The sequence below is a fragment of the Protomyctophum parallelum genome (genome assembly GCF_964188405.1).
Source record: "Protomyctophum parallelum genome assembly, chromosome: 15".
In the NCBI taxonomy this organism is placed as follows: Eukaryota; Metazoa; Chordata; class Actinopteri; order Myctophiformes; family Myctophidae; genus Protomyctophum; species Protomyctophum parallelum.
Genome location: NC_139710.1, coordinates 13738736 through 13766342, shown reverse-complemented (window position 1 = coordinate 13766342; position 27607 = coordinate 13738736). Strand labels below are relative to the sequence as shown.

At 42.0% G+C, this 27607-nt stretch overlaps 1 protein-coding gene across 1 annotated transcript; it reads right to left on the bottom strand.

Moving 5' to 3' along the window:
* Window positions 1-1762: 1762 nt before the first annotated feature.
* Window positions 1763-22683, bottom strand: pggt1b (protein geranylgeranyltransferase type I, beta subunit). The gene is made up of 9 exons (XM_083783156.1): window positions 22545-22683; window positions 21851-21969; window positions 16196-16260; window positions 15667-15818; window positions 14359-14491; window positions 9079-9124; window positions 6045-6229; window positions 5638-5746; window positions 1763-2524 (listed from the first exon to the last, which is right to left on the bottom strand). The coding sequence occupies exons 1-9, from the start codon at window positions 22670-22672 to the stop codon at window positions 2367-2369; spliced, it is 1095 nt and encodes a 364-aa protein (XP_083639282.1). The 5' UTR covers window positions 22673-22683; the 3' UTR covers window positions 1763-2366.
* Between the last annotated feature and the right edge of the window lie 4924 nt (window positions 22684-27607).

Genomic DNA, 27607 nt, shown 5'->3' with positions numbered 1-27607 from the left:
GTTGAAGGCAAAAGGGGCTAGAGTGAAATGGATGCATGAGGGGTTTCAGTGTGCATGCATACTACAGCACTCCTGCATCTATAGCCTGGTACAAAGGCAAGACAGATGGTTACCTTTGTCAAACTATAGACATCAGCTTTTTCATTGGTACCAGTACTTGTTTGCCATGCAGTCCACAATGAATGAATGGAGAATCTGTTCTGATCTAGGCTAGATAGTTCCACCCTTTCTGGTGAGTCAAGGGTGAAGATGGTACTAGGCTATTGGTCACAAGGTTCAAGTCAAATTGTTGACCTGTAGTTATTTCAACAGCTTGACTCTTGCTAAACATGTATTTGCATTTTCTTATTTTTGTTCCAACTTCCAATATTCTTTGTTCTTTTTTGGGGCTCAGAAAAAAACAAAACATCAATTCCCTGTGCCGTTTGCATGAACAATACACTTCCTAAATGTGTTGTCATTGCCTTGGAATAGGCTTAGCAGGCTAACGTCTCGCAAGGAATCAGGAAGCAGCTGGGTGATGGCGAGAATATTCAGGATCCAGGGTCCGCTGTGCTAATATGTATTGTTAAGCGTAGTTCAGACCAAAGATTCGCAATGAAACAATTTGAAACTTGCAACAATTTCTGAGGCCCAATAACATACTGTATGTCTTTATTGGGCTCTGGCATGTTTTCTCAAGAAGGTTGTCGTGCCCTTAGTGACTTCTAAAACATGCATCACCAAAAGTAATTACTCAACAGGAAACGCTTCTACCTTAGTCTCTCCAAATATGAGATGTTTCACTAGAGATGCTGGAGGGGGTCGGAGACAGCAGTGGGAAAGGGCTTGAAATCAATGGAAAGATAAAGGCTGTTGACTGGTGTAAAAGGTTAAGCCACTTAAGGAATCATGTAGTCAATATAACAAATATAAATGGATTCGTAGAGATTTTTTCTTTTAAATGTACAATTGAATTTTTTGCAGCATTTAAATCCCTGGATTCTAGTGGCATTGTGTTGAAGTGTCCTTGAGCCACTGAACCCATAACGGCTCCTGTCAAGCAGGTTAATGCCTTACATAATTGCCACTGCCGGGTGAACACCATTTATGTAGTCCATTCCCAATAAGCCCCATCTTGGGGTTGTGGCCAATTGTATAGAAATAACCAATAAATCATTATTTTTATGAGACTACCGAGTAGACAAATATAAAACATATTTGAATTGCAAAGTCTAAGACTTCAAACATTTTGTGTTTCGGATTCAATTGTCCCCATACAAAATATTGAATAACACTGCTATGGTCTTACTTTCCACTAAAAGGAATCAAATGGTTTATAGCCTACTTAGCGGGTCTGGAGCAGTCAGAAAGTCAAGGTACTGTACTGCTACTGAGAGACTACTTTTTCCCCCAATGGTGATTATAGTTTCCCCACATAAGCATCCAAGTTAGTTTTCAGTCTCCAGTGATTCAGTTTTAACTCTGATGTTAGAATACAACAATTGCAGACAGTGTAGTAGCGACAGCAGTGTTTCCCCAATAATTAAGTTGTAGCATCAAAATAATAAGTTGCGTCAAAAGCACTGTGTATGGGCAATACACAAGCTTCTATCTTTTTGTATGCAAGATCATGATTAAGATGCATCTTACAAATGTTTAGTTCATAGTTTATAACAAGCCATTGTAATATAACTGCAGTAGTTCATGAAGACGTAAGACCATCTTCCATCATTAAAACAAAATCTAAAAATAATCAAATTTCTTTTTAGCAGCAGTGGTGCCGCTGTTGAATGCAAACAGCAAACAGGGGAAACACTGCGATAGTGTTTGGCAAATGCTGCTTTATAGAACTAGCGTTTTTGTCTCGCGTAGCCAGACAACTATTCCACAATCTCCTAATGCTATATATTTTGGGAATTACACCTCCTGAAATCCGATTAACGGGAGCTGCCATTTCCGTTCACGACAACATATTTTTAAATATCTTTACATTTCATTTTCTACTTTACATTTCTGCTATGCAGCAAGCTATATATATATATGCTTTGAGGATTTTACTTTATATTAGGATAAATGTGTATATTAGGATAAACTGTAAAGACGAAACGGAAGTGGGGAGGAGGCTTCACTTGCGCTTTCTCCCTTGATCATCAAAAGAGCTTCCAGTGTCCCAGACTGTATGACCGGAAGCATTCGAAAATTGTGGGAGGCAACCGTCTGGCCACGTGAGACTAGCGTTCTAGGGGGAGAGGGGGTATAAATCTATGCATTAGTTTCAAACGGTAAATACTGAATCACAGGAGTCTTGCAGGCAAAAAAATAAGAAGTTTGTAATGGCCAACAAACAGTTTGGATATAGTGAGTTTGTCCTATTGTCAGTGCTGTCAGGTGCAGGTGCCAGCGTCGTCCCTCCATGTCTGCTGCAGCTGATGGAGGTGCTGAAAGGCTCTCTGGGTGACATTGAGAGCTGGGTGGACCTTCCTCAGACTGGGCTCGCCGAGCAGAGACAATCCACACAGTCCAAAGTACGCATGGAGAGGGTCTGGTCAGGACAGGAGGAATGAAGGAAGGGGGAGGGGAGGTGTTTACAAAGAAAGGAGGGGTGAGAAATACGACTGATGCTTGCTGATCAGATAAAATTACACTGATATTATCCTTGGAATGTGTGAGGGCTCAGTGTTTTTCCAACTACTTTATATATACACACTTTAAGATAATTATAAATTTAAAAAAAAAACACGACCCACATTAAAAGAACAACGTCAGACCTTAAAATGGAGTTTGAAGTTCAACGGATTTATATAGGAGGGGGGGGGGGTGTATCTGATGAAATGAATATCAAACATCTAATATTGAATCAAACAACTCCAGGGGAACGAATGACCCCATAAATGTTTGTGAAATAGTGAAATACCCCTTTACCCCTTCAAGATCCAAAAAGCACAGAGGAGGTTATTCAGTAGGAATAACAACCACCATCCTCATCTGCACTGTCTCTTTAAGGAAATATAAATTATGCACATGCAGGACCTGTTTTGCCCCTCCCCTCCCCTGGGAGAAAACTAAAAGCCATGCAGACCAGTTAATGGAGAAATAATTGAATTATAATGAAATGACTGCTGATTAGACCCCGACAGCAAAATCGATAAAATGCCATTAGCTGTATCAAAAAGGACTGGGTATGGATCAAAGTCAAGGCTGTCCCAACAGCATACTCTATACAAATTTGAAAATTTCCCGTAATCAAAAATGTTTCAGGTCAGGTCACTCAGTTCAGTTTCAATTTCCTTTCCCCAGTACACTTAATGTTTACTACTCAAATTACAAAGATTGATTCAAAGACCTGGACTCTCGACTCTCTCGAGACATCAGCAAAAAATATGTTGGTGTGTCTTTCTTCAAGAAACATTATGTTGACCCAGTTGCAATATAAAACCAATAAAGAGCTGAGTCATTTCCGTGCCTAATGTTCAGGTGAACAACTTGGGTTGGCCTAGGTCTGCTTGGTTAAATACAGCAGCTAGTCTTCCGAACTCCCCAGACCAGTTCCTAACTCAAAGGCAATGGAAGGCACAACAATGACTATACGTACATCCAAATCTACCTGCATTCACAATCCAAAGCCTATTCATTCCTTAAAACTCTTTGTTCTAGAATGGTTAAGAGGCTTTGTGAGCAGAATCTATGCTCTGGTGTTTTTTACAATCGTTTCTTCCCCGTCCGTCCGTTCCCAGACCAGTTCCTGTAACGTGAGGAGCTTGATCTCCTGTGTCCTGAGGCTAGCTTTGTACAAACGCTTCATCAATTAGACATCACAGAGGCAAATGCACGCACGCACACACAAATTGACCACACATGCACGCACTTTGGATGTACAGGTACAGTATCGGGTAACCAGCAGTTTTCCACTGACACAGTGAAGCTCAAACTCCACCTCGACCTCTCTGCACCTGTAGAGGGCAGGGATCTAACCTTCAAGATCTTACAGACACCGTCAACAGAGAATAGATCTCTTGCCAATCTTTTTGCCAGATGTAAACCTGGGCTTATAATCTCATTTTCATTTAGCGACCTAGTCATGATTGCCATTGGCTGCTTGTAGTAGCGAGACTAGCGACCTAGTCATTATTGGCTGCTTCTAGTAGCGACCTCAAGTCTGAACCCATACTCTGAAACGCGGAGCAAGGAGCGAGTGACAACAGCTATGAGCTAACTGGAGCTACAGGAAAGGCATAACAAAACACAGTGAGTGAACCAAGAAAAGAACGTAAACGAACAAAAACAGCGGCCGGGAGGTTGTGACAGAGAAACATACACGTTAAAAAAAAAAAAAAAGGGAAAGAAAAAGAAAAAGAAAAAAAGGGGGGACAGATGCAAAATGGAGAGCACACGTTTCGTTGTATCCCTTCTGCAAAGACGAGAGCCGGTGTAAGCATGGCTGAGGGAAGTAGCGGTGCTGGGGGGGCTGGAGCACCCCCTCCCCCCAGGCACAGCCCCCCCTCGGACAGGAGGGGAATAATAATAATTTTAATCATAACAGAGTTACGAGCCTAAATATGCTGTATCGGCAGTATGGGTCAGGGTGGGAGGGTTGAGGGTTTTCTTTCGCTTTTTGTATTTTTTCCTTTCCTCTTTTTTTGTTTTCTATAAAAGAAAAAAATATTTCATATCATAATGTTTGTGTAACAATTTATAATCTGTTCTCAATAAAAACCTATTTGACAAAAAAATAAAAGCTCTGGTTACAAAAGGGGTTAAGTGGCCCTTTAACTATCTATACCGCTAGCTGTTAGCATAGTTCCCAGTGCCAGCATACGCGTTCACTTTAAAAGATGTGCGGTGTTTGACCCCCCCCCCCCCCGCCACACACTCGTTACAGACACTCTAGTATCATTGGAACAAGCACACACTCTTTACCTTTCGTCAGAAGCTTTTACATGGCGGCAGCGTCACGGTACAAAGGCACAAATTAAATCCGAAATGTGGATGGCAGAAAATCCACCAAGGACAGCAATTCTGGAGTCGGACTTATGGAGGTTTGAAAATCCTCCTTTCAACTTGTTTGCACTGAGATTATATTTGCAATCCCATAGTTGGAACGGTGGGGCGTTGCTATAGGAACCCGAACTTCCGTAGGATCAACCATTATATAGATGGAGTATAGACAAATCCACAGAGGGGTGCCCTGGGCGCGGCCATTACTGAGGTGTAATCCATGGAGCAGGTGCTCCGTAGGCCAGGTGTGGCTAATCAGTGCTGCTGTGCTTAATGGTACACCTCAGTAATGGCCGCACCCAGGCAACCCTCTGTGGATTTGTCTATACGTTGGGGTACATATATATAAAGACCTGGGATATGACGCCACCTAGCACCATCATCGTCCCTCTCTTTTTCTAGATCATACAAAGATGTTGTGTGGCCTCACTGGGCTGCCTTATTGAGTGCAGAGCACATCATTTGAAGTTGATTTAATCATCGTTCGGTGAGTCTGGTTAGTGTGTGCCTCACAAAACTACTCGTATTGAACCGTTCAAAACGAATGTGTGCTGCTACACCCACGTTTTTCTGAAAAATGAACATTTTGGATTTAGTTGGTTTCGTCCCGACAGCAGAGATATATGAACACACACACTTCCTTTTGGTGTCCAACATTACCTGGATGGCTGTCCGGCCACTTGGCAAAGCCCCCTACCAATCGATCTTGTGTTGACAGGATGTAGTTCCTGTTCTTTTTGTAGTTGGTGTACTGAAATACATCTAACAGCTGGGAGAGGACAGGAAGGAGAGGCAAGACAAATCGTAACAATTAAATCATTACAGTTACAAACATTAGAAAGTAAGTACAAGAAAGAAGTCCTTTAACAAAAGTGGCATTTCAAGAAATGTAAGAATATTGATTATCGCGATAATATTATCGCAATGAAAATGTTTGTTGTGGCCAAAATAATTTTGATTAACCATATTATGCTTAATCAAAATTATTTTGGCCACAAACATTTTCATATTGTCCCATCCCTAGTGATTGTGTGTGTGTGTGTGTGTGTGTGTGTGTGTGTGGGTACCTCTAGCGTAGCGCCCACCCAGAAGGAGTAACATGTGTCTACAGGTTTGTTGGGCCGGCCCTGGAAGCCGTTCTCCTGTCTCATGATGCACCAGCGGCGTATCCTGTCCAGCTGACGCTGACTCAGCGTCTCCTCCAGGCGACCCATAAGACGCAAGGATGCGATGGCACAGAATGTCGAGCCCCCTGCACAGGGATTCATCAAACAGAGAAGATATGGCACTTCACCTAGACCTGAGTTAAAAACATTCACTTTGAAAGAATATATATTCAAAGATTTGCGCCACGATTTTTCAAAAATATCAGACCTACAAACACGTAGCTTGTAGATCTGCTATTTTTCAATAGCTAAAATTATAACATAATGTTTAAAACACCAAAAGGGGTTCCCGCCCAAAATGGGTCAATGACCTACTTAAACTGAACCGTTTTGGACATATGAGGTGTCCACCCGACAGCGCCGTTTGCAGGGTTTGACAGAGATATACACACAGTAAATAATAATAACAATAATTTTGTAAGTACTCAAAGTTGTGTTTTGGGGCCGCAAAACGCAAAAATTCTGATGAGAAGTGTTAGAGTCAGGTTAGGAGGGGCATTCCAGAGGGAGGGGGCCCTGTCGCCCCTGGTCGGTAGCCTGGTCTTGGGGACACACTAGGGCACAACTGAGAATGCTAAAATGGTCTCTACCCGTTAACTTTTACATTTCACTTTAAAACACTCCTGGGGTCAGTTTAGCATCCACTTCGGGCTGTTGTGTGCATCTCAGGGACGTTTTTTAAGTTGCATGATTCATTAAATATTTAGATTTGAGTTGTTAAATAATCCTTTAACTTAACATTCTGGAATTTGCTGTGCACCTGGGCAGCCAGACAAAGCAAATGAAAAACATAAAACAATTAAAAATACTTAATTTGTTGTAACGGTTTGAACTTGAAAAATCTTGCAAGGATGTTAACATTTCACTTAATCGGTCACGCAGTCTCACGGTGTTCATCCGCCTGGAAATTATCTGCCGACAGAAAGACTACTGTAACTGCATAATGAGAGGGCACAGACAAGGAGGCTAGGAGATTGTGTGTGTGTGTGTGTGTGGAGGGGGGGGGGGGGGGTTCCCCTCATCCAAGAAAACTGAGGGAGTGCCATTACAGTACTTTAGCTTCTTTATACACAGCAGTGTTGATTTTGACAGCAAATTTTAGCGTAGTATAATAATGTCTTTTGAATAAAATTTAATTTAGTGTCCGTCGTATTTTAGTCACCTGAAAGGTCTATTTTTAGTCTACTAAATATCATGAGATTTTAGTCCACTAAATCTACAGTTTTGTGGTCAAAAGTGTATTTTGGCAGGCCGTGATGGCGTCGTAATGGCTGATTTTACACTTGGTTGCATGCTAAAAATAGCTGATCTACAACCGCAACACGTTGTGAGTTTGTAGATCTGCCATTTTCAGAGCTCAAGACCTGAGCGCAACCAAACACAAAATGACTTAGTTCTACTGGATCTCTTCTTCACTAGTCACTCCAGACAGGGCACAGCTGGAGAGATGGTGAGACTGCAGTTACTTAAAAGGATCCCTGGCTAATAAGCCTTAATACAATATAATTGCCCTCTATAACTAAATGATTACAAATATGTTTTCTTAATGCATTTTCTTTTTTTACAAAGGCATATCACTAAGAGATATACCGTTCTTCTAAACTTGTAGATTAAGCATATAGGATTGAAGTGGTTAAATGAATACTCAGGATTTTACTGTGTAGGGGCAACAGTTTAGACCTGTGTCCGCAAGAAGAGGCAGTAGTATGCAATGTATATGCATGTATGTGCTTTGCTTGTTTATCTACAAACAGGGCGGTAATCAGTATAGCCACAGGGTTCAGCCATCCATCAACAACTCTTTTCCAGCTGTCAGTGTATAGACCATCATCATCACTTCCCTACACATTACCTCTATTACAGAGCTACTTATCCAAGAGATGTGTGGAGCAGGAAAGGGAGGGATAGACACGGAAAGAGTGAGGGGTATAAATCACTTATATTGTGTTTTCTGCCTTCAGGCACAGTGCCATCCGAGAGGGGAAATAAAACACTGCTGCGTCCTGGGACGGCTCTTATTCCATTGTCCAAACCTGGCTGGAACACTTCAATGGGCACATGCTTTGTACAATACCATGGTCTAGCTATTCGCTACAGAACAAACACCTGCGTACAAAGGAAAAAGGCATCAACTGTGCACATGCTTTAGACACAGCAGAGGTCTTGACTCTTGAATACCACATCACACACACACACACACACACACACACACACACGAGACTGAGTGCAGGAGGTCTTGAGTTGACAGCACACTCGGATACACACAAGAGTGGGTGGGTAATAGGCATCCATCTATCCTTATATATAATCAGTCGCCAGACAGAAAGTGGGTTTGGCGGTGGTTGAAATAAGCTTGCATGAATCCTGTAATCACAGAATTAAACTAGTAAAGAAAGGGAATTGCCACAGTTTGCCCTTTGCAGTTAACTTCCAATGTACTGCCATACTGTATATTCTACCACGACAGAAATCCTTCCTGTATCATGCCAGAAAGTTATTAACGTTGTGGATCTGTGTTTGAAGAACAGGGTTTAATTTGGGCAGAGGAGATAAATGAGGCAATCATATTTAGTCGGGGGGAAATTTAACGGTCAAACCAGTTGGTCTCACCCACATCCACCACCAAGAAATGTTAAGACTCCAAGGACATGAAATCTGACACAGACAGTTGAGTTAGTTTTGGATGATAGAGGTTTTGTTTCCGATATGACTTTATTCTCAACAGATCTGACATAAGATCCATACTGCACCATAATGGATTGGTTTCCCTACTTTGCAATCAACAATCTTTATTTAATTTAGTTTATTTACCAGTAGACAATCTTCATACAGTAACATAAATTAAGGTGTAACATATATTAAGTTAAGGTGGGTCATCTAAATGCTAAAAGCCTATAACAATACCAATGTATTAATATAAGACCATTAGACTCACCATGAGACTCCAACCCAGCTCCTTGGCCAATCCCATTGTCATATGACTGTGAAGAGCACAACAATAAGCATTTAATTACATTCTAAATATTTGAGCCACCAACAAAGGCAAGAATATTTCTTACTTCATCACGTCATTACATAAAAATACAATAAAACCTGATTTCTATTTAAAATCCTTCACAGTATCCAGGGCACAAGCTTAATTTAAGCAGACAAACATAATGTGACACAGGAAAACAGCATAATAATATTGCCCTGTGGATAAAGGACAAAAAATTGTCTAGATTTAAAAAACAGTACTCAGAGAGTCCGGTTTGCTGGAGGTGTGGTGAGGACCCCGGTACATTTATCCATGTATTGTGGGAGTGCCCTAGGGTACAGATGCTATTCATGAGAATATAATGCAAATCACAAACCAGGATATTCCTTATACACCTGCTCTGTTTATTCTGGGTGATCCATCGCCTTAAAACACCTCCCCGCACCTCTAGCTGACTGGATTCATACAGCATTAATGGTGGGCAGGAAAATCATTGTTAAGGAATGGAAGTCTGAGGATTTGCCTCCAGCACATGTATGGTTCACTCAGCTTGGTATTGTGGCTGCTTTGGAGAAGTTATCTTTTAAGATGAATAATCCGTTAGATAAATATGATTCGAAGTGGAACATGTTCCTCAGTCACATTGCAGGTCCTTGATGTGATCCATGGTCAGGCAATGCCCTTTTGATTGTTTACCGTCTTAGTATACATATGATACGGTTGATGATGCTGCGTGTTTGGTCGTGTAAACTAATTATACTTTTAATTTGATTTTGTGTGTTCATACATAATGTCCAATGTCCAATGAGTATTCTGTTGTTGTTGCTTGTGTTTGTTTTTTCTGTTTGTTTGTAAAAAAGTCCAAATAAAGTACTGATCATAAAAATAAAGCATACAGTAGGCAACGTTTTAATTCCTATCTCTAGAAAGCATAGCCTGCCAGTGCAGTGCCAACTACAAACATAATGTATGCTGTTAATGAACCCTAGGCACAGCACACAAATAATGAACAGCTATCTTCTGTTACAAATCAGATCAAATTATCCCTTTCCATCATAAATAACAAATTAACATCTGTGTTACGGTTTTTCAAGAAATGTCACGACGGATGTGAATAATTAGGGAGAGATTATGTAAAGAAAGTCAATAACAAAAAGGTGATGAGAGAGAGAGGCAAAAGAGGCAGATGTCAGAGAGCCACAGTGAGAATTGTGTAGAATAATAATTTTGAGCTGCTCTAGACAATTGTTTTATGTGAAAACAGAAAATATGCAATACAGACCTAGAATTAACTAAGACAATAATGGTGTTTAAGATTCAGGTCATGCAGTGAAATCATTTCATGTATGAAATTCCCCAGGCATGGATGATCACCAGTGAGTAATGATATAATCTATATTAAGCTACGCCATTTCCGTCTTTGTTTAGAATACCACCATGTGAGTCCTAGTATTTAGTAAGGGTTAAGTTTATCCCTTCCATGTTTGCATACCATTAACTGCACCAATAGATAGTGGAGGTAATGTTGACCTCCAGTGGTATAAATATTGTTTAAAGGGCAACTGTATTTGCCTGTCTAAGAGGCTTATGATTTTGAAGTGGCACTGAGGCATAAAGACTGCACTTACTATTTATAGGACAGAGCAACTAAACAACTGATAACAGATGATCAGCCCCCTAGAACCACAGTTTGGGACTTAAAATGGGTCACAAATCCACTATGAAATATCCCTTCATGAAAGGAAGGACTGGGGCAATAAGAGTAGGAGGCTTGCTTTACTTTATCAGATGCATTATTGTCAATTACAACTTTAAACCAATCCTGGAAACACATCATACAATTAAATGCTTGCTTGTGGATAATTCAAAAAATAGCCAATTTACAAAATCACAACATGAATTATTTTCACCTTTTTTTAAGATGTTTTCCTATGAAAGTGGTTAACTTTACTATAATTTTGTCAGCCTATCATCCAATGAGAGAATCTATTAACGTATAATAATGATTATTCAGATCATAGGTTTTTGTCTCCCTACCTACAGCATTTATATACTAAATACAACTAAGATCTTCTCTTATGGGGGTCCCTGACTTCCTGCATGGCACCAATTATTTTCAAATGTATCAATTTGGCATCCTTGACATGAAAATGTCTGAGCACATTTGAAATATACAGCATCTGTCTGGCTGGAGGAAATGCACATCCGTCCGTCCGTCCCCCCCTCCCTCCCCCTAAGCAGAATACACATGTAATAAAACACTCTGGAAGTTTGTGATAAGGTCACAGTAACACATTCAGTTTACAAGTCAATGAGACTCTGCGTCTCTGGAGACTTTGGTTGTGAAAGAGACACCATTGACGAGGGAGACAGGTCCCGTTCTATTCACTAGACCCCCTCTATTGAAAGACAATGCTGTTGACACAGATCCCATAGTAGACCTTACAAGCTCATATCTATTGAAGACAATCTGCCAGGCTAAAAGGTTTGAGTTAAAGATCAGTTAACAATGGACTATTTATATTGTCAACTCAAAACACGATTAGTTGGTTGGTTGGAAAGTAAATGGTAAATGGACTGCACCTTCTCATGTGTTTCTGACCAGTCAATCGCAATTTACAATTTACAATGTACTTCACATTCAAATACCGCAGAGGGTTATGGAGTCACCAACTGGCTTATGGGGAGCAGTTAGGGGTTCAGTGCCGGGGCACGAGGAAATGAACCAGGGACCAACTGGGAACCTTCCAGCTCCCAGATAGCCACTCCACCCCCTGAGCCACTGCCATCCTCAAACATAACTTAAACCAGAAATGAAACTCTTCCATTCAGCAGTTTTACGATCATAATCCCCAGCGGCTCTCCATCATAATAAGCAGTGTCCGTAGCTAGCAAGATCCAACAAGTGTCGCACTTTATTCATTGGAGGCAAGGCCCAAAAGCCTATTGTGAGGTGTTGGCCACGGAAGAATTCTAAAACTATTAAAAGAGAGGAATGCACTGCATACTAGTCCCAACAGAAAGCCAATATTTCGACGTGGATGTCTTTGACAGGTCATGGTGATGACCTGTTTATTCACATAAATTAACAGTACAGATATCTAGATTGTAGACATATGTAGCATGTTGTCTGTGAATAAATTGCTCTCCAACAGTTTTGTGGTCACTGCCATCCACTGATGGATAATGCAACTGAAATCAAAGCCTAAATGACCAGACGGGTCCATAACATGAGCAACAAACAAACTTCTCTCTGTAGACAATGTGCTAGATTATGTGCACCATACATTATGTGATACTAAGCCAGATTTCACCAAATGAAGACATTCCAAATTAATAATAATTCAAAAAAGACTAAATTGGTCTAAGTCTAAGACAATGCAAGGCTTCTAATTCACATAGTGAATATTCAATGGATATGTATGGATCCTGGTGACCACCTGCACCACAGTGGAAAACTCAGCCTGGACCAGAGGTAGGAGCAGATATCACCAGTTTCCGCCCAAAATAGTCTTTTCACCTTATTCTGTTGTCTTGATGTTCTGTCCAGACCAGTAGAAGTGATATTTTTCATATGGGTCAATCTTGGCCATTTCCCCCAGTCCCCTCAGAGTCCCTCTGCACCTTAGAATGGAAGCGTTTGGGCCTTATGCTAGTCCGCCTATTAAATGCGCTCAAAAATTAAATATTCCATCGACATATGGACGGCCAGCCGCTTGTAACGGTTTGGTTTTTCATTGGGTGAAATGCATGACTCATTCAAGAAAAAGGTTATTTTGATTTGCTTTCTCTGCTGTGCTGAGTGTCAGATTGCAACAGAGCTTGCAGTCTCATGGTCAACATTTCCATCCCTAACAGCCTGAGCCGACCACTAGCAGACGCAGTAATGTGATAGTCCACTCCAGTTCCATACTAGTCTACTTTTCACGCCCATCCCTAAATAAAAAAAAGAAACGGAGTGGCAGCTCATTAAAGCTCACCCCAATGGGTATCGATTTGATCAATTCTGACTCCGTTTGCCAATCAAATCTGGTTGCAATTACAAATACCCCATTTCGGTTTCATAATGGTAAAAAGAAAGAAAATTAGCTAAAATGTTTAGGTAACAAAACTACCTTCATTATTTTAAGCATTAACTGAAATAGCATTTATGATTACTAGTACAACTGTGCATATTAGTAATACCTGAGATGAAGCCAGTGCGGCAACCTTTTGGCCTGTAAATACTGGTGTTTAAATGAACCAAAACCAATTGTCAACTTGAAATGTGATGAATAGTAACGTCTCATATGAGTATTCCACAACAACACAATGGAAAGCAGTAGCAGTTAAAGTTTGTTATTTATAGGACACCCACCTAAATTAGGATTTTATCGGTTCCTTCATTATTATTAGTGGGCAATTTCGATTAATTTCCTACTTGGAAACTAATTTCAATACACTGTTTATTAAATTGTGGGAATACAGTTTAATCTACAATGGAACTATTTTAAAGGATACTAAAGAGCCTTTTCTTCTCAGCTGGCATGTAGTGATATTGATCCAACTACAGAATGGCCTGAAGGGTTGAACACTGTGGGAATCAGAATAATGAACGATGGTATTGGTTACTCTATCTATATTAATTTAGCTATGGTGTAGCGCAAAAAAACCCCACAGAACTCCCACCAAGCAACCACTATAGCGAGAAACAAAAATCCAATTATGCACACAACCACTTTCATTTGAATGCCAACTATTTTAACCAAAACATGAACAGCTCAAACACTGGCAACTCTAGCAGGGACTCTCTACTCACCACACTTCTCCTGATGTACTCTAGCAGGGTCTCTACTCACCACACTTCTCCTGATGTACTCTAGCAGGGTCTCTACTCACCACACTTCTCCTGATGTACTCTAGCAGGGTCTCTACTCACCACACTTCTCCTGATGTACTCTAGCAGGGTCTCTACTCACCACAATTCTCCTGATGTACTCTAGCAGGGTCTCTACTCACCACAATTCTCCTGATGTACTCTAGCAGGGTCTCTACTCACCACACTTCTCCTGATGTACTCTAGCAGGGTCTCTACTCACCACACTTCTCCTGATGTACTCTAGCAGGGTCTCTACTCACCACAATTCTCCTGATGTACTCTAGCAGGGTCTCTACTCACCACAATTCTCCTGATGTACTCTAGCAGGGTCTCTACTCACCACACTTCTCCTGATGTACTCTAGCAGGGTCTCTACTCACCACACTTCTCCTGATGTACTCAATGGCTTTCTGGATGTCAATGCCTGACCAGTCGTCCAGCATGTAGCAGATACAGGCAGCGCAGTAGACAAAGCGCATGTCATTTTCACTTCCTTCTGGTACAGCGTAGAAGCTGGACACAGACAGAGACAGACACGCATACGCAGACAGACATTTAAGATTCTCTACGCGGTGGCAAATCAGGCATTAATACAATAAAGCAAAGACAAATAATTAACATACATTGAAATAAGATCCAATCATTGCTGTCGGGAGGAAACCACCTAACTCCATTTTTCTTTTCAAAATCTTTTCATTTTGGTTTCCACAGGTTCATAGAAAATAATTAAATTAAAACATCAGATTTTAGTGTCAGTGACTCAGAGGTAACAAACGTATAAATCACAGAGATCATGGGCAGACATAATGAAAAGACTATGTTGTTGTGCAAAACATGCCCCTAACTCCATTTTTGAGGGTTTTTTGCGTAAATCAGTGCTATTGAACACCCTTTACGTCTGTGTGTTGTTTTGAAAATATTGAACCAATGAAAAGTAGTAAAAGCGCTTGGGACAAAACCTCTTAAATAACTGCATTGGACCCTCAAACTGACTCCACCACTTCTCCCCCTCTCATGGAAGTAATTGACAATATATAAAGTCACAACACCAACTTTGATGAGGCAGAATTGCTTTGTTTTCAAAAATAATATTTTTAATTTCCTGGAAGATGAACATTTTGGAGTTAAGTGGTTTTCTTCCCCACAGAAACCACCTAACTAAAAGAAATGGAGTTAGATGGTTTCCTCCCGACAGCAACGATATATAAAATAAAATTTAAATAAATATTATCAACATAAATGTATGTTGATAATAACTAAACAATAATCAGAGATAGGCCAATTAGAGGCAAGCCTCTAATCGTCTGGGCTGTAATGGAAGTCTAGGATTGTTCTGAGGTCGGTCGGTGTCTGTCTGTCACTTTTCTTGGCAGTCCTTAACCACATTTCCATAGTTCTGCACCGCTAGATATTGAATAATCCGAGTACTGCGAGACTACACTGGACATGCATGCCAAACTGTGATTAAACTAAAAATGATTGAGCATACATCTACAAGCCTAAGTGTTGGGTACAAGTGTTAGGCCAAATGTTAAACCTTCTGTGAACATAGCAGTGACAGTTTAATGAGATACAGGCATGGGCAAGCTAGGATGAATTTAAGTGTGTGTGTGTGTGTGTGTGTGTGTGTGTGTGTGTGTGTGTGTGTGTGTGTGTGTGTGTGTGTGTGTGTGTGTGTGTGTGTCTACCTGCCGTCCTCTAGCTGCAGTGCTTTAAGGCCAGTCAGACAGGCCTGTTTGTCGATTCTGCCCAGATCATCTCCTAGTATTACTAGAGAGGCCAGGCCGGTGTAGGTCATGGCTATGTGACCACTGTCATACGGATGGGAAATCCCTGGGCCCTGGAGCATTAACAGAACATATACAAATCAGGACATACTGTATACAGCAAACTGGACAAGCAAACAATATATATGCCCACACCTGCATGTGGCACAGCCTATGACAAAAGTCAAATGCTGCTCCAGACAAAACAGAGCCAAATAGATTGACGACAAGACTTTTATCATAAAGAATATTTTTCCAATTACAAAATGTATTATACATCAATTCTGACAGAGTATGTAGTAGCATACAGAAATGTAGGGGTAGAGTGACCCAAGAAAATCTTTCTGCCAGTGTTTATAGTGAGAAATGCTTTATGAGTGACATTTAGTCAAACTTGACTACAATAGACAGATCTAGAAGTAAAAAGGTGAAGGGTTTAGAACGCCAGTACCTTTGAGCTGTAGGGAAGTCCAATATGCGAGGAGCCCCGAAAGCCACAATGACTTAAATTAGATTCTTGGAGAAAAGGAAAAGGGGGGGGGGGGTGAGACGGGGGAGAAAATAAAGGGACGATTAATTTATATATGCTGGAAGGATTGAAATGCAGACATCAAGGAGGGGGGGGGGGGGAATAAATAAAACAAATAATGTCCGTATGTAATGCCATCATCTTCAAATGACGATCGCACAACAAGAACTAGAAAAAGTGCCCTTCTGGGCACAGGTCTCCACCAGGATAGGAATGTAGGACATGGCATGACTATGGAGATCATGTGTACCGATTTGCGTGAAATTTGGATAAAATCTGAAGGAGTAATAATAGAAAATGTGTTTTACATATGTCGGCCTCCTGGTGGCGCTATAAAGAGCAGATGTGAAAAATTCCAGGCAAAGGTTTTTCCTTGGCCTCTAGGGAGTTGGCATACAAAGTTATCCACAGATCCGTGCAGATAGAGGTAAAAACACTTTTCGGCCAGTTATAGCGCCACCTTGAGGCTGAGTTGAAATTGTTCATGTGGCATTTCGTCCTCGGCCTAGTGGGAATGTGGGTGCACAATTTCACGGAAATCACGCGATGTGTTCATGATTTGCAGCATTTTGTTTGAAAGTGAGCATTCCTGTGAACTTTGGAAGCCAATCTTAACCAATCAGGATGGAGTCTGAGAAATGTGAAAGACCGGTTTCGTTGAATGGCTCTAGAGAGACTGTGTACCAATTTGCGTGATGTTTGGACAAAATCTGTAGGTGTACTGTGCAAAAACTTGTTTTGCACAAAGCGGCCTCCTGGTGGCGCTATAACAGGCCGTTCTGGAAAGTTTGGGGCAGAGGTTCATCGTTGGCATCCAGGGAGTGTGTGTGCAAAATTTGGCATTGACCGGGTTAACGGTGGCCGAGATTAGCTGTTCACGGACGGACACACGGACACACGGACACACGGACACACGGACACACGGACGGACGGAGTGCAAAACATACTCTCTCCCCATGCCTTCGGCCTGGTGGAGACAACTAAATCCGTTCCGCTGACCTTCAGCACTCAGCAGTGTGGTGCATAATTGGCTGCACAATGCACAACTTGGGAGACCTAGCTAATATGAGCAGGGTGTGCTGTTGCCACCTAGTGGGAATAGTTATTACCAGCTGCAAGAGAGGTAGGACATTAGTCAAATATTTAAATGCATAATACAGTATAATGATGACAAACCATAATATAGTGTAGAATGAAAAGATATATATATACCAGATCCTTTCAGTATATGATGTAATGCTATTCTGAAGCCCAGGTGTCAGATAATCATGAGAGTAACCATGTGCTCTTACAGCAGGGGTTCCCAAACCTTTTAACTCGAGACCCAAAAGAGAAATCTGACGTCTCCAAACTAGTGAAAATAGTCGATCTAACACGTCTTGCTTGTAGATCAGCTATTTTCAGAACTTTTTCCCAAATAATTAATGGATTTTTTTTTATATGGAATTATTTTGAAAATAATTTAAAATATATATTTTTAACTCATGACAAATTGTGCAATTCTTTGAAAATCTTTTGAAATAAGTATTAAAAATCACACCCGTGTGAAGTGAGGGGCGCTAATATATTAAAGTCTAACTCATATTTATTAGGTGATGTAATGGTGATGTGAAACAAACGGTGCCAACACAAACTACTGCCGTTCTCGTCGGTTGGAGCTGGCCAAGCAAATGACTAAAAAGGCTCATCCTCCAATGCCCTGCTGGAAAACACCTCCAGCTGCCAGCATATCTTCACACATGGAATGTCTGGATACTCGCCACGGTGAAAATTGTTCATCAATGTCGTTATGCTATCATCATGCTGTCTTCATCAGGGTAGTATGTCAAACTCACAGATGTTATAGTTCATTTCCAAAGTGATCAAATTATTTTGTGCAATGAAAGGTTATGGCTAGATGATGATAAAAAGGTGAGTATGTGAATACCAATGATAAGTAGGCCTATCATTTCAGGAATCGTTTTTTATTTTAATTACATTGTTTCTGTAATTTGGTGTTAACACTAGAGAAAGTAGGAATGCTAAAAGTGTAAACTCTAAATAACTATCCTCTCTCTCAATTCAATGCAATTTAAATGAATGTGAAGTGAAACGAAAGTGCACTAAATTGCGGCGATTTGGTAAACCGGAGAGTTCTCCGGATACCGAATGCCTTCCCTCCCTGTGTTAATGATGATCAACATGAACACAAGTACACACCTTATACTCTCTCAGCTGTAATGTAATGAGCAAACAGCCAGGCACTAAACATATGGCAGCAGCATACTTAGCCCAATCAGCCATCACTGTACCAACATAATTTATGATGCTATTCTGAATCATTACCAGCCTAGACAACTTAACAGATGGCAGAAGGTGCCTGGTTAGAGATATTCAGAAGCAAATGAAACCCAAGTCATTAAATATTCAGATTCAGACTTTATGTTTTGAACAGATAGGTGGCACACTTTGGGGAGGGAGTGTGGTTGCATGCCCAATGAATCTTCAATTTACACCAAGTATTACAGATTTCTGAAATGTTACTAGGGGTTGACAGGTCTCAGAGGCACTTGCCATTTATGCAAGCACAGGTCATGTTCTACTTGCCCAAAGGTCAAGCCCACTTGCCCGAAAGGTAAAAGCAAATTATAAAAACGATAGGTAATATACTAATATTTGCACTTTTAGAGTAAATTAATGTTAAATCCAGCTGATAACTGCAGAGTGGCGACAGTCACTTTGAAAAACAAGAATGATTGCTAGTTGTAAAAAGGTAGCATTGTTCTTCATCAATAGCCTATAAATTATGTATAAATGCACCAAGTCTCTGTCTGTATATGTCTGTAATCCACGTAACTCGAGTACCGTTAGCCCCACCGACTTCAAATTGGACACACGCTTTCCACACCACCGCACGGGGTGCAGTGCCCGGTGTCGAGTCAGTCGGACCCACGGTTGTCCAGAACCGCCCAAAAAAGGCCTCTGCCTGGGCTCTGACCCCGTGGTCCATATATGGAGCTGGCCTGTTCTGACATCTGCATAGACTCCATATTTGGGCATGGCTGACAAAGAACTCCATATATGGGCATAAAGGAACACAGACACTTGCCCGTCGTGGGTCAACCTGAAAGCAAAACTAACTCTAAATTAGGGGATATATACGAAAATACATCGCCTGCGGCCTGGATGCAATTGGGACGTATCCTCAGTGATGTATCCCAAGGTCATCGGGGTTTCGGGTCTCTCGAACATCATACCCCTCACTCGGGTGACCCAGCCGGGTTGATCAAGTCCCGACGTACGTCCCAGTAGCTACCCTCGATCAGACCCACTAGGGAAAGACAGGGCCGCACAATCCGTTGGAACCACTCCGGAACTACTGTGCCGGGACTGAGAGGTACAATTCTGGTATGTGGAGGGACTAGGCTCTGTTGGTTGCCTCCTGTCCGGGCCCATCCTACGTCTCACCAGGTCCACTCCTGCTCTCACCAGGAGTACCGCCAGGACCTGTGTGTTGCACCAGACTTCCAGGACCAGACACTTCATTCAGGAGTGGTGGATTCTTGAGCCGCAGTGGTTCTGCAGGCTCCACCGCTGGGCAACGGTAGTACTGCAGACTCCACTTGCGGCTCGAATGGCCCTCCTAAAGGCCCTCCTCACGGAGGATGCAGGCTGGGGCACCAACCCATACTGCTCCCGGGTGCCGTCTACATTCTGGCTGTCACCCGTCTCTCCGTATGTATGTATGTATGTATGTATGTACACACACACATACAGTATACACACACACACACACACACACACACACAATCATCATTTTTCAACCACAGTCGAGATTAGCCCTCCAAGCAGAACCCAAATGCTACTGAAGTTTCTGACATTTGTTCGACCCAGTGCATTGGGTCCTGTAGCACTGGGACGCACCCATTTTAAAACATAAACAACATGTTTAACGGCTCCCCGCGCTCTTTGACGATATTTTTCAGTGTGAGGCTTTCTGAATATGTAAAGTATAAGTACCCATACATGCCGCTGCGAATATCTCCTGTGGCGCGGAAGCCGTTAAGTATTTTTAATATATGTTTGCCCGATTTGGAAGCTTGGATTCTTCTCTTCCTTCCTTGTTTATTGACACCTCATTGTACCGCCTATCTGGCTAGCTAGTGGCGCTATAGCTATGACACAGCAGATCAGAGGCAGGGACGTAGCCGGCACAAGCCAACCGCACACCGGGAGGCGGTACAATAAACGGTAAACAAACAAGAAGAAATAAAGCGACCAAATCGGTCAAACAAAGATTAAAAATACTTAACGGCTTCCGCGCCACAGGAGATATTCGCAGCGGGATGTATAGCTACTTAAAGTTACCGAATTCAGAATAACTCAAGGAAAATAATGCCGTCACTTGGCGCAGATCCTATTTTAGAGAGAATTTCTACATCTGTGTACTGGAATTTCCATACGAAAACACATCACCGCACAGGGACCCTACGGGTCAGCCCGGTTCGGTTCGGATTGGGCTGACCCAGGGGGTCCCGAGAGGGGCTAAGTCGAGATCATGGATTTCACAATGCCACACCAGACTTCCCGGTCCTTCATTGCCATCCCCAGTAACTGCTTACCGATGCATGTGTCCCTAGCGATGACATCAGGGAACGACAGTTTTCTACCTCTGGTCTGCTTTGGGGCAGGATTCCAGAGAAGAAGGGAAGATACCCATGTACCTGTCTAGATACTTCCTTAAAGGAGAATTCCATACTAAAAGGCTTTCTTACCTTTCTTTGTAGTTGTTACGTCCCCACCAAAGAGGTCCAGGTGTTATTTTGTGCAAAAGCTCCTTATTGGCTATTTCCCCTACCATGAGCCCTACATGAATTGCATTGAATGGGAATTGAATGGGGCTATGGGGTGTTGTGCTAATTTGCTTATTTCCATCGCTCATAATGTAAATAATATCCCAAGCGGCACACTTTACTACTTCTTTCGATGGAAATAAGCGAATTAGCATAACACCCCATAGCCCCATTCAATTCCCATTCAATGCAATGCAATTCATTGATGGCTTATGGTAGGGAAAATAGCCAATAAGGAGTTTTTGCACAAAAAAACACCTGGACCTCTTTGGTGGGGACGTAACAACTACAAAGAAAGGTAAGAAAGATAAGAAAGCATTCTAGCATGGAATTCTCCTTTAATGTTAACGAAGTCCACACCCACAACACCAGAGGGAGTGCAACGAACCATGTACAACCCAGATTCGGCACAAACAAGGGACTAAATTATTTTCGCTCCTATGCCACCAAAATGTGGAACGCCCTACCAACAGTCATTAATTAGTTTTGCACTCTCATAGGAAGGCAGGTGGGTGTAAGTGCCATCCAGCCGTTTCTCTAATTTCTTTGAAAGTGTGCATGTCTCGGAGCCATAGAGTAGAATTGGCTCAACAGTCGTCCTAAATATATATCTCATGAATGTCATCATCATATAATGTTATCATATTCAGTGAAGTTTACCCATGTAGATGTACATTTACTTTTACAACATTAACATGTATAACATTGCCATTATTATAATTATTGAACACTGACTAATACTTACTATCTTCTGTGGGTAAAACCTGTAGGGAATATATCCACTCGATCATGTTGTTCTTATCGATTACATCCAGAGCATCCAACACGTCCAGACCAGACAGCGCAAAAAACACAATGGTCAATCTGCAGATACGCCATAGAGGAGATGTCGTGGGGCAAAGAAGTACAATAGTTCATTATTTCATACATTTTCATTCTAATCGAACGTTGTGGTGCAAAAGCAACTAACTAGCACTAGCACTGTGACTAAACATGATCATAAAATAAATGAAAACAGGCAACTGTCATTGGCAAGGTTACAGGTCAATTAAGCACTCCTTACACATCATCAGTAGCACACACATCCACACTTCAACAACTACATACGTTTACATTAGACTGTTTGGCAACTTGGCAAGTCTGCATAGGAACTATTCTGTGATTTCTATCTGTACATTCCGACTCCCGAATATAATTATCCCGATAATGTATTATTCTGGTAAAACTGGAAGCTAAATAAAGTACATCATACTTACAGGCTCATGTGTGTGTGACAGTTTAACGAGGTCAATTTAACGTGTGACAGACAGCATTGTTATTATTGTTATTAGCGACATATACAGTCACATTATTAGCCTCCCATTCAAACGGCTAGCAAGCTAGCTTGCTGCTTAGTCAAGTTGTTCAACAATACTGATGATATATTCCAGTCAACTTACCGAGTCGTTTCTAGGGAGGAAAAGCTCTCAGGTAATACCTGCAGCGATCGTTGAAAGAATCGTACATGTCTATCTCTTAAAAAGTCTATTTGCTCAAATTCTTCTAAGTGGCTCTCTTCTTCCGCCATCTTTACTGCATCTCTACATCCGCATTCTTTTCCGGTCGGCGTATTCTTCAAAATAAAAGCATTGAGTAGTTCCAGCACCACTCAACTTTTAAGTCAGTAAAAAGACCCAAATTGTAGGGCCACAAAGGAAAGAAAAACACATTTAAGAAACAAATCAATATGTATTTCTCATTTAATAATTTAAAAGTTGTTTATATTCATGAATCATGATTGCACAAACTGGGAGCACATCGATTTGATTGATTTATTTATTAATAGTTAATAGTAATTACAGTACATTTCAAGTAGGCCTACAACTCAATACAACAACTGTTAACTGTGAGTGGACGACACCATAAAGCATTACACTTGTTTACAATAGGGCCCACCATTTTCAATTCATCACGTACATACTACATACAGTACACAACTAGAAAATTTGCAATTTAAAAAAATTGCAGAGTGTGGTTGCCGCAGTGGCTTACATATGCCCCTCCCACTAGTATTGCCAGCCAATTACAATTTCAAGTCACGCCTTAGATCATGCGTAAGTAATTCGGAGGGGATTTAACCCCCGAAATTCATGTTTTTGCGACAAACGGTTACATTTCTCGCATTTGCGGCGCCCCCTATGGATGAAAATGTAATTGCTTTTAGAACTTGGTTGATTGAACCACCCCGGACATGTGATTCAAATTTGGGATGGATTGGACATTCCGTTCGTGATTTATGGCATTTTTTTGTGATATAGGCCCCTCCTACTAACTTCGGAAGACGATTACGGCCGAACGATACGCACTTTCAAAATTCTGCAGTTCGGTTTTAATTGGATGGGTCCAGAGATCACGTGTGCCGAATTCTGTGAGATTTGGACAAAATCTGTAGGAGGAAAAGCAAAAAGTGTGTTTTGGACAAAATTCAAAATGGCGGAAAATCTATCATGGCGGAAATGGGCGTGGCCTATATGGGGAGATGCGTCATGACCCAAGGAATCCAGGGAAAAATATTTTTTGTTTTACGACCTACGGTTCAAGAGTTATAAGCCAAAAGGTAAAGTGGGCTGTTATAGCGCCACCATGAGGCCGACCGATAAAACTTTAGGGTTAAATAATTTTAGGTATAATGTTGAATTATCCCTAAAAGTTTTGTAACTATAGTGATTACAGTCTCCGAGGAACAAATACTTGAATGTGAATTTTTGCCTTTTCCCATTCATGTCAATGGGGAAATTTAAAAATCACTTTCACCTAGAAACTACATTCACACTTTGTTATTCAGCTTACTGTGGAGACACATGCTGGAACTTTTTAGTATTGAGTTTGTGCTTGAAATGTACTGTAATTCGACAATCAATCAATCAATCACTGACCTTGAGCAGTATAAATGACCTTCATAAGATTAGTAAATGACCTTCACCAGTATAAATGACCTTCACCAGTATATATGACCTTGACCAGTATAAATGACCTTGACCAGTATAAATGACCTTGACCAGTATGCGGTCCGTGACCATGGACTATAGCCTTTCTCTTTTCCGCGATTTTCACCTTTTTTTTTCAAATCCTCCGAAATCGAAAAAAAACAACATACTATTGTATGACCTCCGAGACCATGGATTAATGACCTTGACATGTATAAATGACCTTCACCAGTATAAATGACCTTGATCAGTATAAATGACCTTCACCAGTATAAATGACCTTGATCAGTATAAATGACCTTGACCAGTATAAATGACCTTGATCAGTGTAAATTACCTTGACCAGTATAAATTACCTTGACCAGTATGCAGTCCGACACCATAGACTATAGCCCTTCACTTTTCCGCGATTTTCACCTTTTTTAAAATCCTCAACAATGATGAAGAATCGCGCACTATAGCGCGCCGCTCTAATGACCTCTGAGACCATGGACCAATGAACCATGTAAATACAACACATTGAGCAGGGCACTGCAGGGAGTTGAACCCCGTTCAATGAACCATGTAAATACAACACATTGAGCAGGGCACTGCAGGGAGTTGAACCCCGTTCAATGAACCATGTAAATACAACACATTGAGCAGGGCACTGCAGGGAGTTGAACCCCGTTCAATGAACCATGTAAATACAACACATTGAGCAGGGCACTGCAGGGAGTTGAACCCCGTTCCGGTAAACCAGAAGTACGACACCAGTGCCTTAGGTTTTGTGTTGTCCTTTACAGGTCCTTTCGTTGAAATGTAAATTTTACATTTCAAACAGTAAAGTAATGTATAAAGAAGAGAAACACAAAAGCACAAAAATAACATTTTCTAATTACCTTTGCTTTGATTTTTTAAACTTTCTCTTTTGCCGACCTCCCACATTTCATTCGATGATTAACAAAAAACAGTGTTGGATCTGTAAGGATCCATTTGGTTACACGTGCGTGCGTGTGTACATGCTTCGATAACCAGTGTTGGACCTGTAAGGGTCAATTTGGTTACATGTGTTACACTCTCAGAGTTAAAGACCTGTAAGGGTCTATTTGGTTACATGTGTTACACTCTCAGAATGACAGACCTGTAAGGGTCCATTTGGTTACATGTGTTACACTCTCAGACTTACAGACATGGACCAAATGGTCCATTTGGTTACACTAGACCTGTACGTGCCCGTCGGACACCATATATACTCTCAGAGTTAGAGCTGTAAGGGTCCATTTGGTTACATGTGTTACACTCTCAGAGTTACATTTGGTTAGCGTGTGCATGCACATGTGCGCCCGTGCGTGTGTAGGTGCATGTGTGTGTGCGTGCGTGTGTGCACGCTTCAATGACCACTGTTGGACCCCATGGGGATCAAGGACCTCAGGGAGCCACCCATAATTCACAACGATCACAGCGAACTCTGTTGCGTCACAACTGGTGGCCAACAGTCATAACCAACACCGCCGCCGACCCACAGGAGAATACCATCGCACAGTGGTATCAGACCAACCACAATCAGCCAGCCCTCAAACCAAACCCTTCGACCTAGAAGAACTCGAAACTGCAATGGGAAAGTTGAGCACCTGGGACCTAACGCAAAGACCTGGCTCGTGGGGATACTGAATAAATGCATGGCACAGAAAACCATCCCTTCTGTCTGGAGAAAGGCCAAAGTGGTTGCAATCCCCAAACCTGGCAAAGACCCATCATCCCCAAAGAGCTACCGACCCATTTCCCTCCTCTGCATCACCTACAAGAGAGGCTGCTACTCCAACGCCTCATGCCACTCATAGACACCAAGCTGACTAAAGACCAAGCTGGTTTCCGTCCCGGCCGCTCCTGTGCTGGACAGAGCTCAACCTCACCCAACCTCTGGCTTGCTCAGCTCGCATTCTGAGCTGGCTGGCTTGCCAGAAAGGCTGGTTCTGTTGCTGCAAGGCAGGGCGGAGCAGACTGGGCCAGGCAGACAGAGAGCCAGGCCTCGAGAGAGGCCTGGCTGAGCTGACTGAGCAAGGCTAGTATGGCTGCAGTGGCTGACTGCAAGGGCTGATATGCTCTGGCTTGGCAGCCTGACTTTCTACACTGGCTGACTGGCGGAGCTGACTGGCTGCGTTCGCTGACTGGGCAGGCTTGCTGGCTAGCTGGCTTGCTGAGCTCCCTGAGGGAAGCTTTGGGATGGATCTCTAGGGGCATCGGCTTGTGTTGAGCCTTCCAACGGCGTCTACCTTGATCTCCGTCCTAAGAAAGAAAGACAGAAAAAGAAAGACACGGTTTTCACAAAGACACAAACCCAACTATGCAGCTTCCACCTGAGGAACCGAGACGCAAAAAAAGAACTGAGCGTCACTTGGGATGGTCACAAACTCTCCAACCATACCCACCCCATGTATCTTGGAGTTACACTGGACAGGACCCTCTTCTTCAAAAAACACCTGGAGAACACAAAAGCCACGGTCAACACCCACAATAACATCCTGTGAAAACTAGTGAACTCCAAGAGGGGCGCAGACCCACAAACAATCCGTGCAACTGCCATGGCCCTGTCTTTCTCTACAGCAGAGTATGCCTGCTCAAGCTGGAGCCGATCACGTCACACCAAATTGGTCGACACAGCCCTAAATGACACCTGTCGCATCAACACGGGATGCGTCAAGACAACACCTGTCCCGTGCCTTTATGCACTAGCCGGCACCTCCCCCCGCACATCAGACAACTGTGTATCGCTCAAGATGAATGGAGAACACAGGAGATAGACAGTGAAGTTGGGAATGAACGAAGGAAAGTCTGGAATTAAATGATAGAGAACACCTCACACACACATAGTTTCCTTTCGTGGCTGTTTACATTCGAGGGTTGCCGGTCCTCTCGAACGGAACTTTAACGTCATGCCCAGGACGAAAAGATATAGAGAACACCAACATGACAAATAACAGCAGGAAGGCATGGGCCACAATCCACCGTCTTGGCAAAGACCACACCACCCATAATTCACAACGGTCACAGCAAACTCTATTGCATCACAACTGGTGTAGTTATTGGATGGAGCCCGCACACCACCAAAAATAGAAAAACAACATACTATAGTATGCCCTCCGTGACAATGGACTTTAGCCTTTCGCTTTTCTGCGATTTAACCTTTTTTCAAATCCTCAACAATGATGAAGAATCGTGCACTATAGCGTGCCACTTAATGACCTTGACCAATATCAATGACCTTGAGCAGTATAAATTACCTTCAATAAGACTAGTAAATGACCTTGACCAGTATAAATGACCTTGACAAGTACAAATGACCTTGACCAGTATAAATTACCTTCACCAGTAGAAATGACCGTGACCAGTATATGACTGTGACCAGTATACATGACCTTCATGAGACTAGTAAATGACCTTGACCAGTATAAATGACCTTTATAAGACTAGTAAATGATCTTCACCAGTATAAATGACCTTGACCAGTATGCGGTCCGTGACCATGGACTATAGCCTTTTGCTTTTCCTTGATT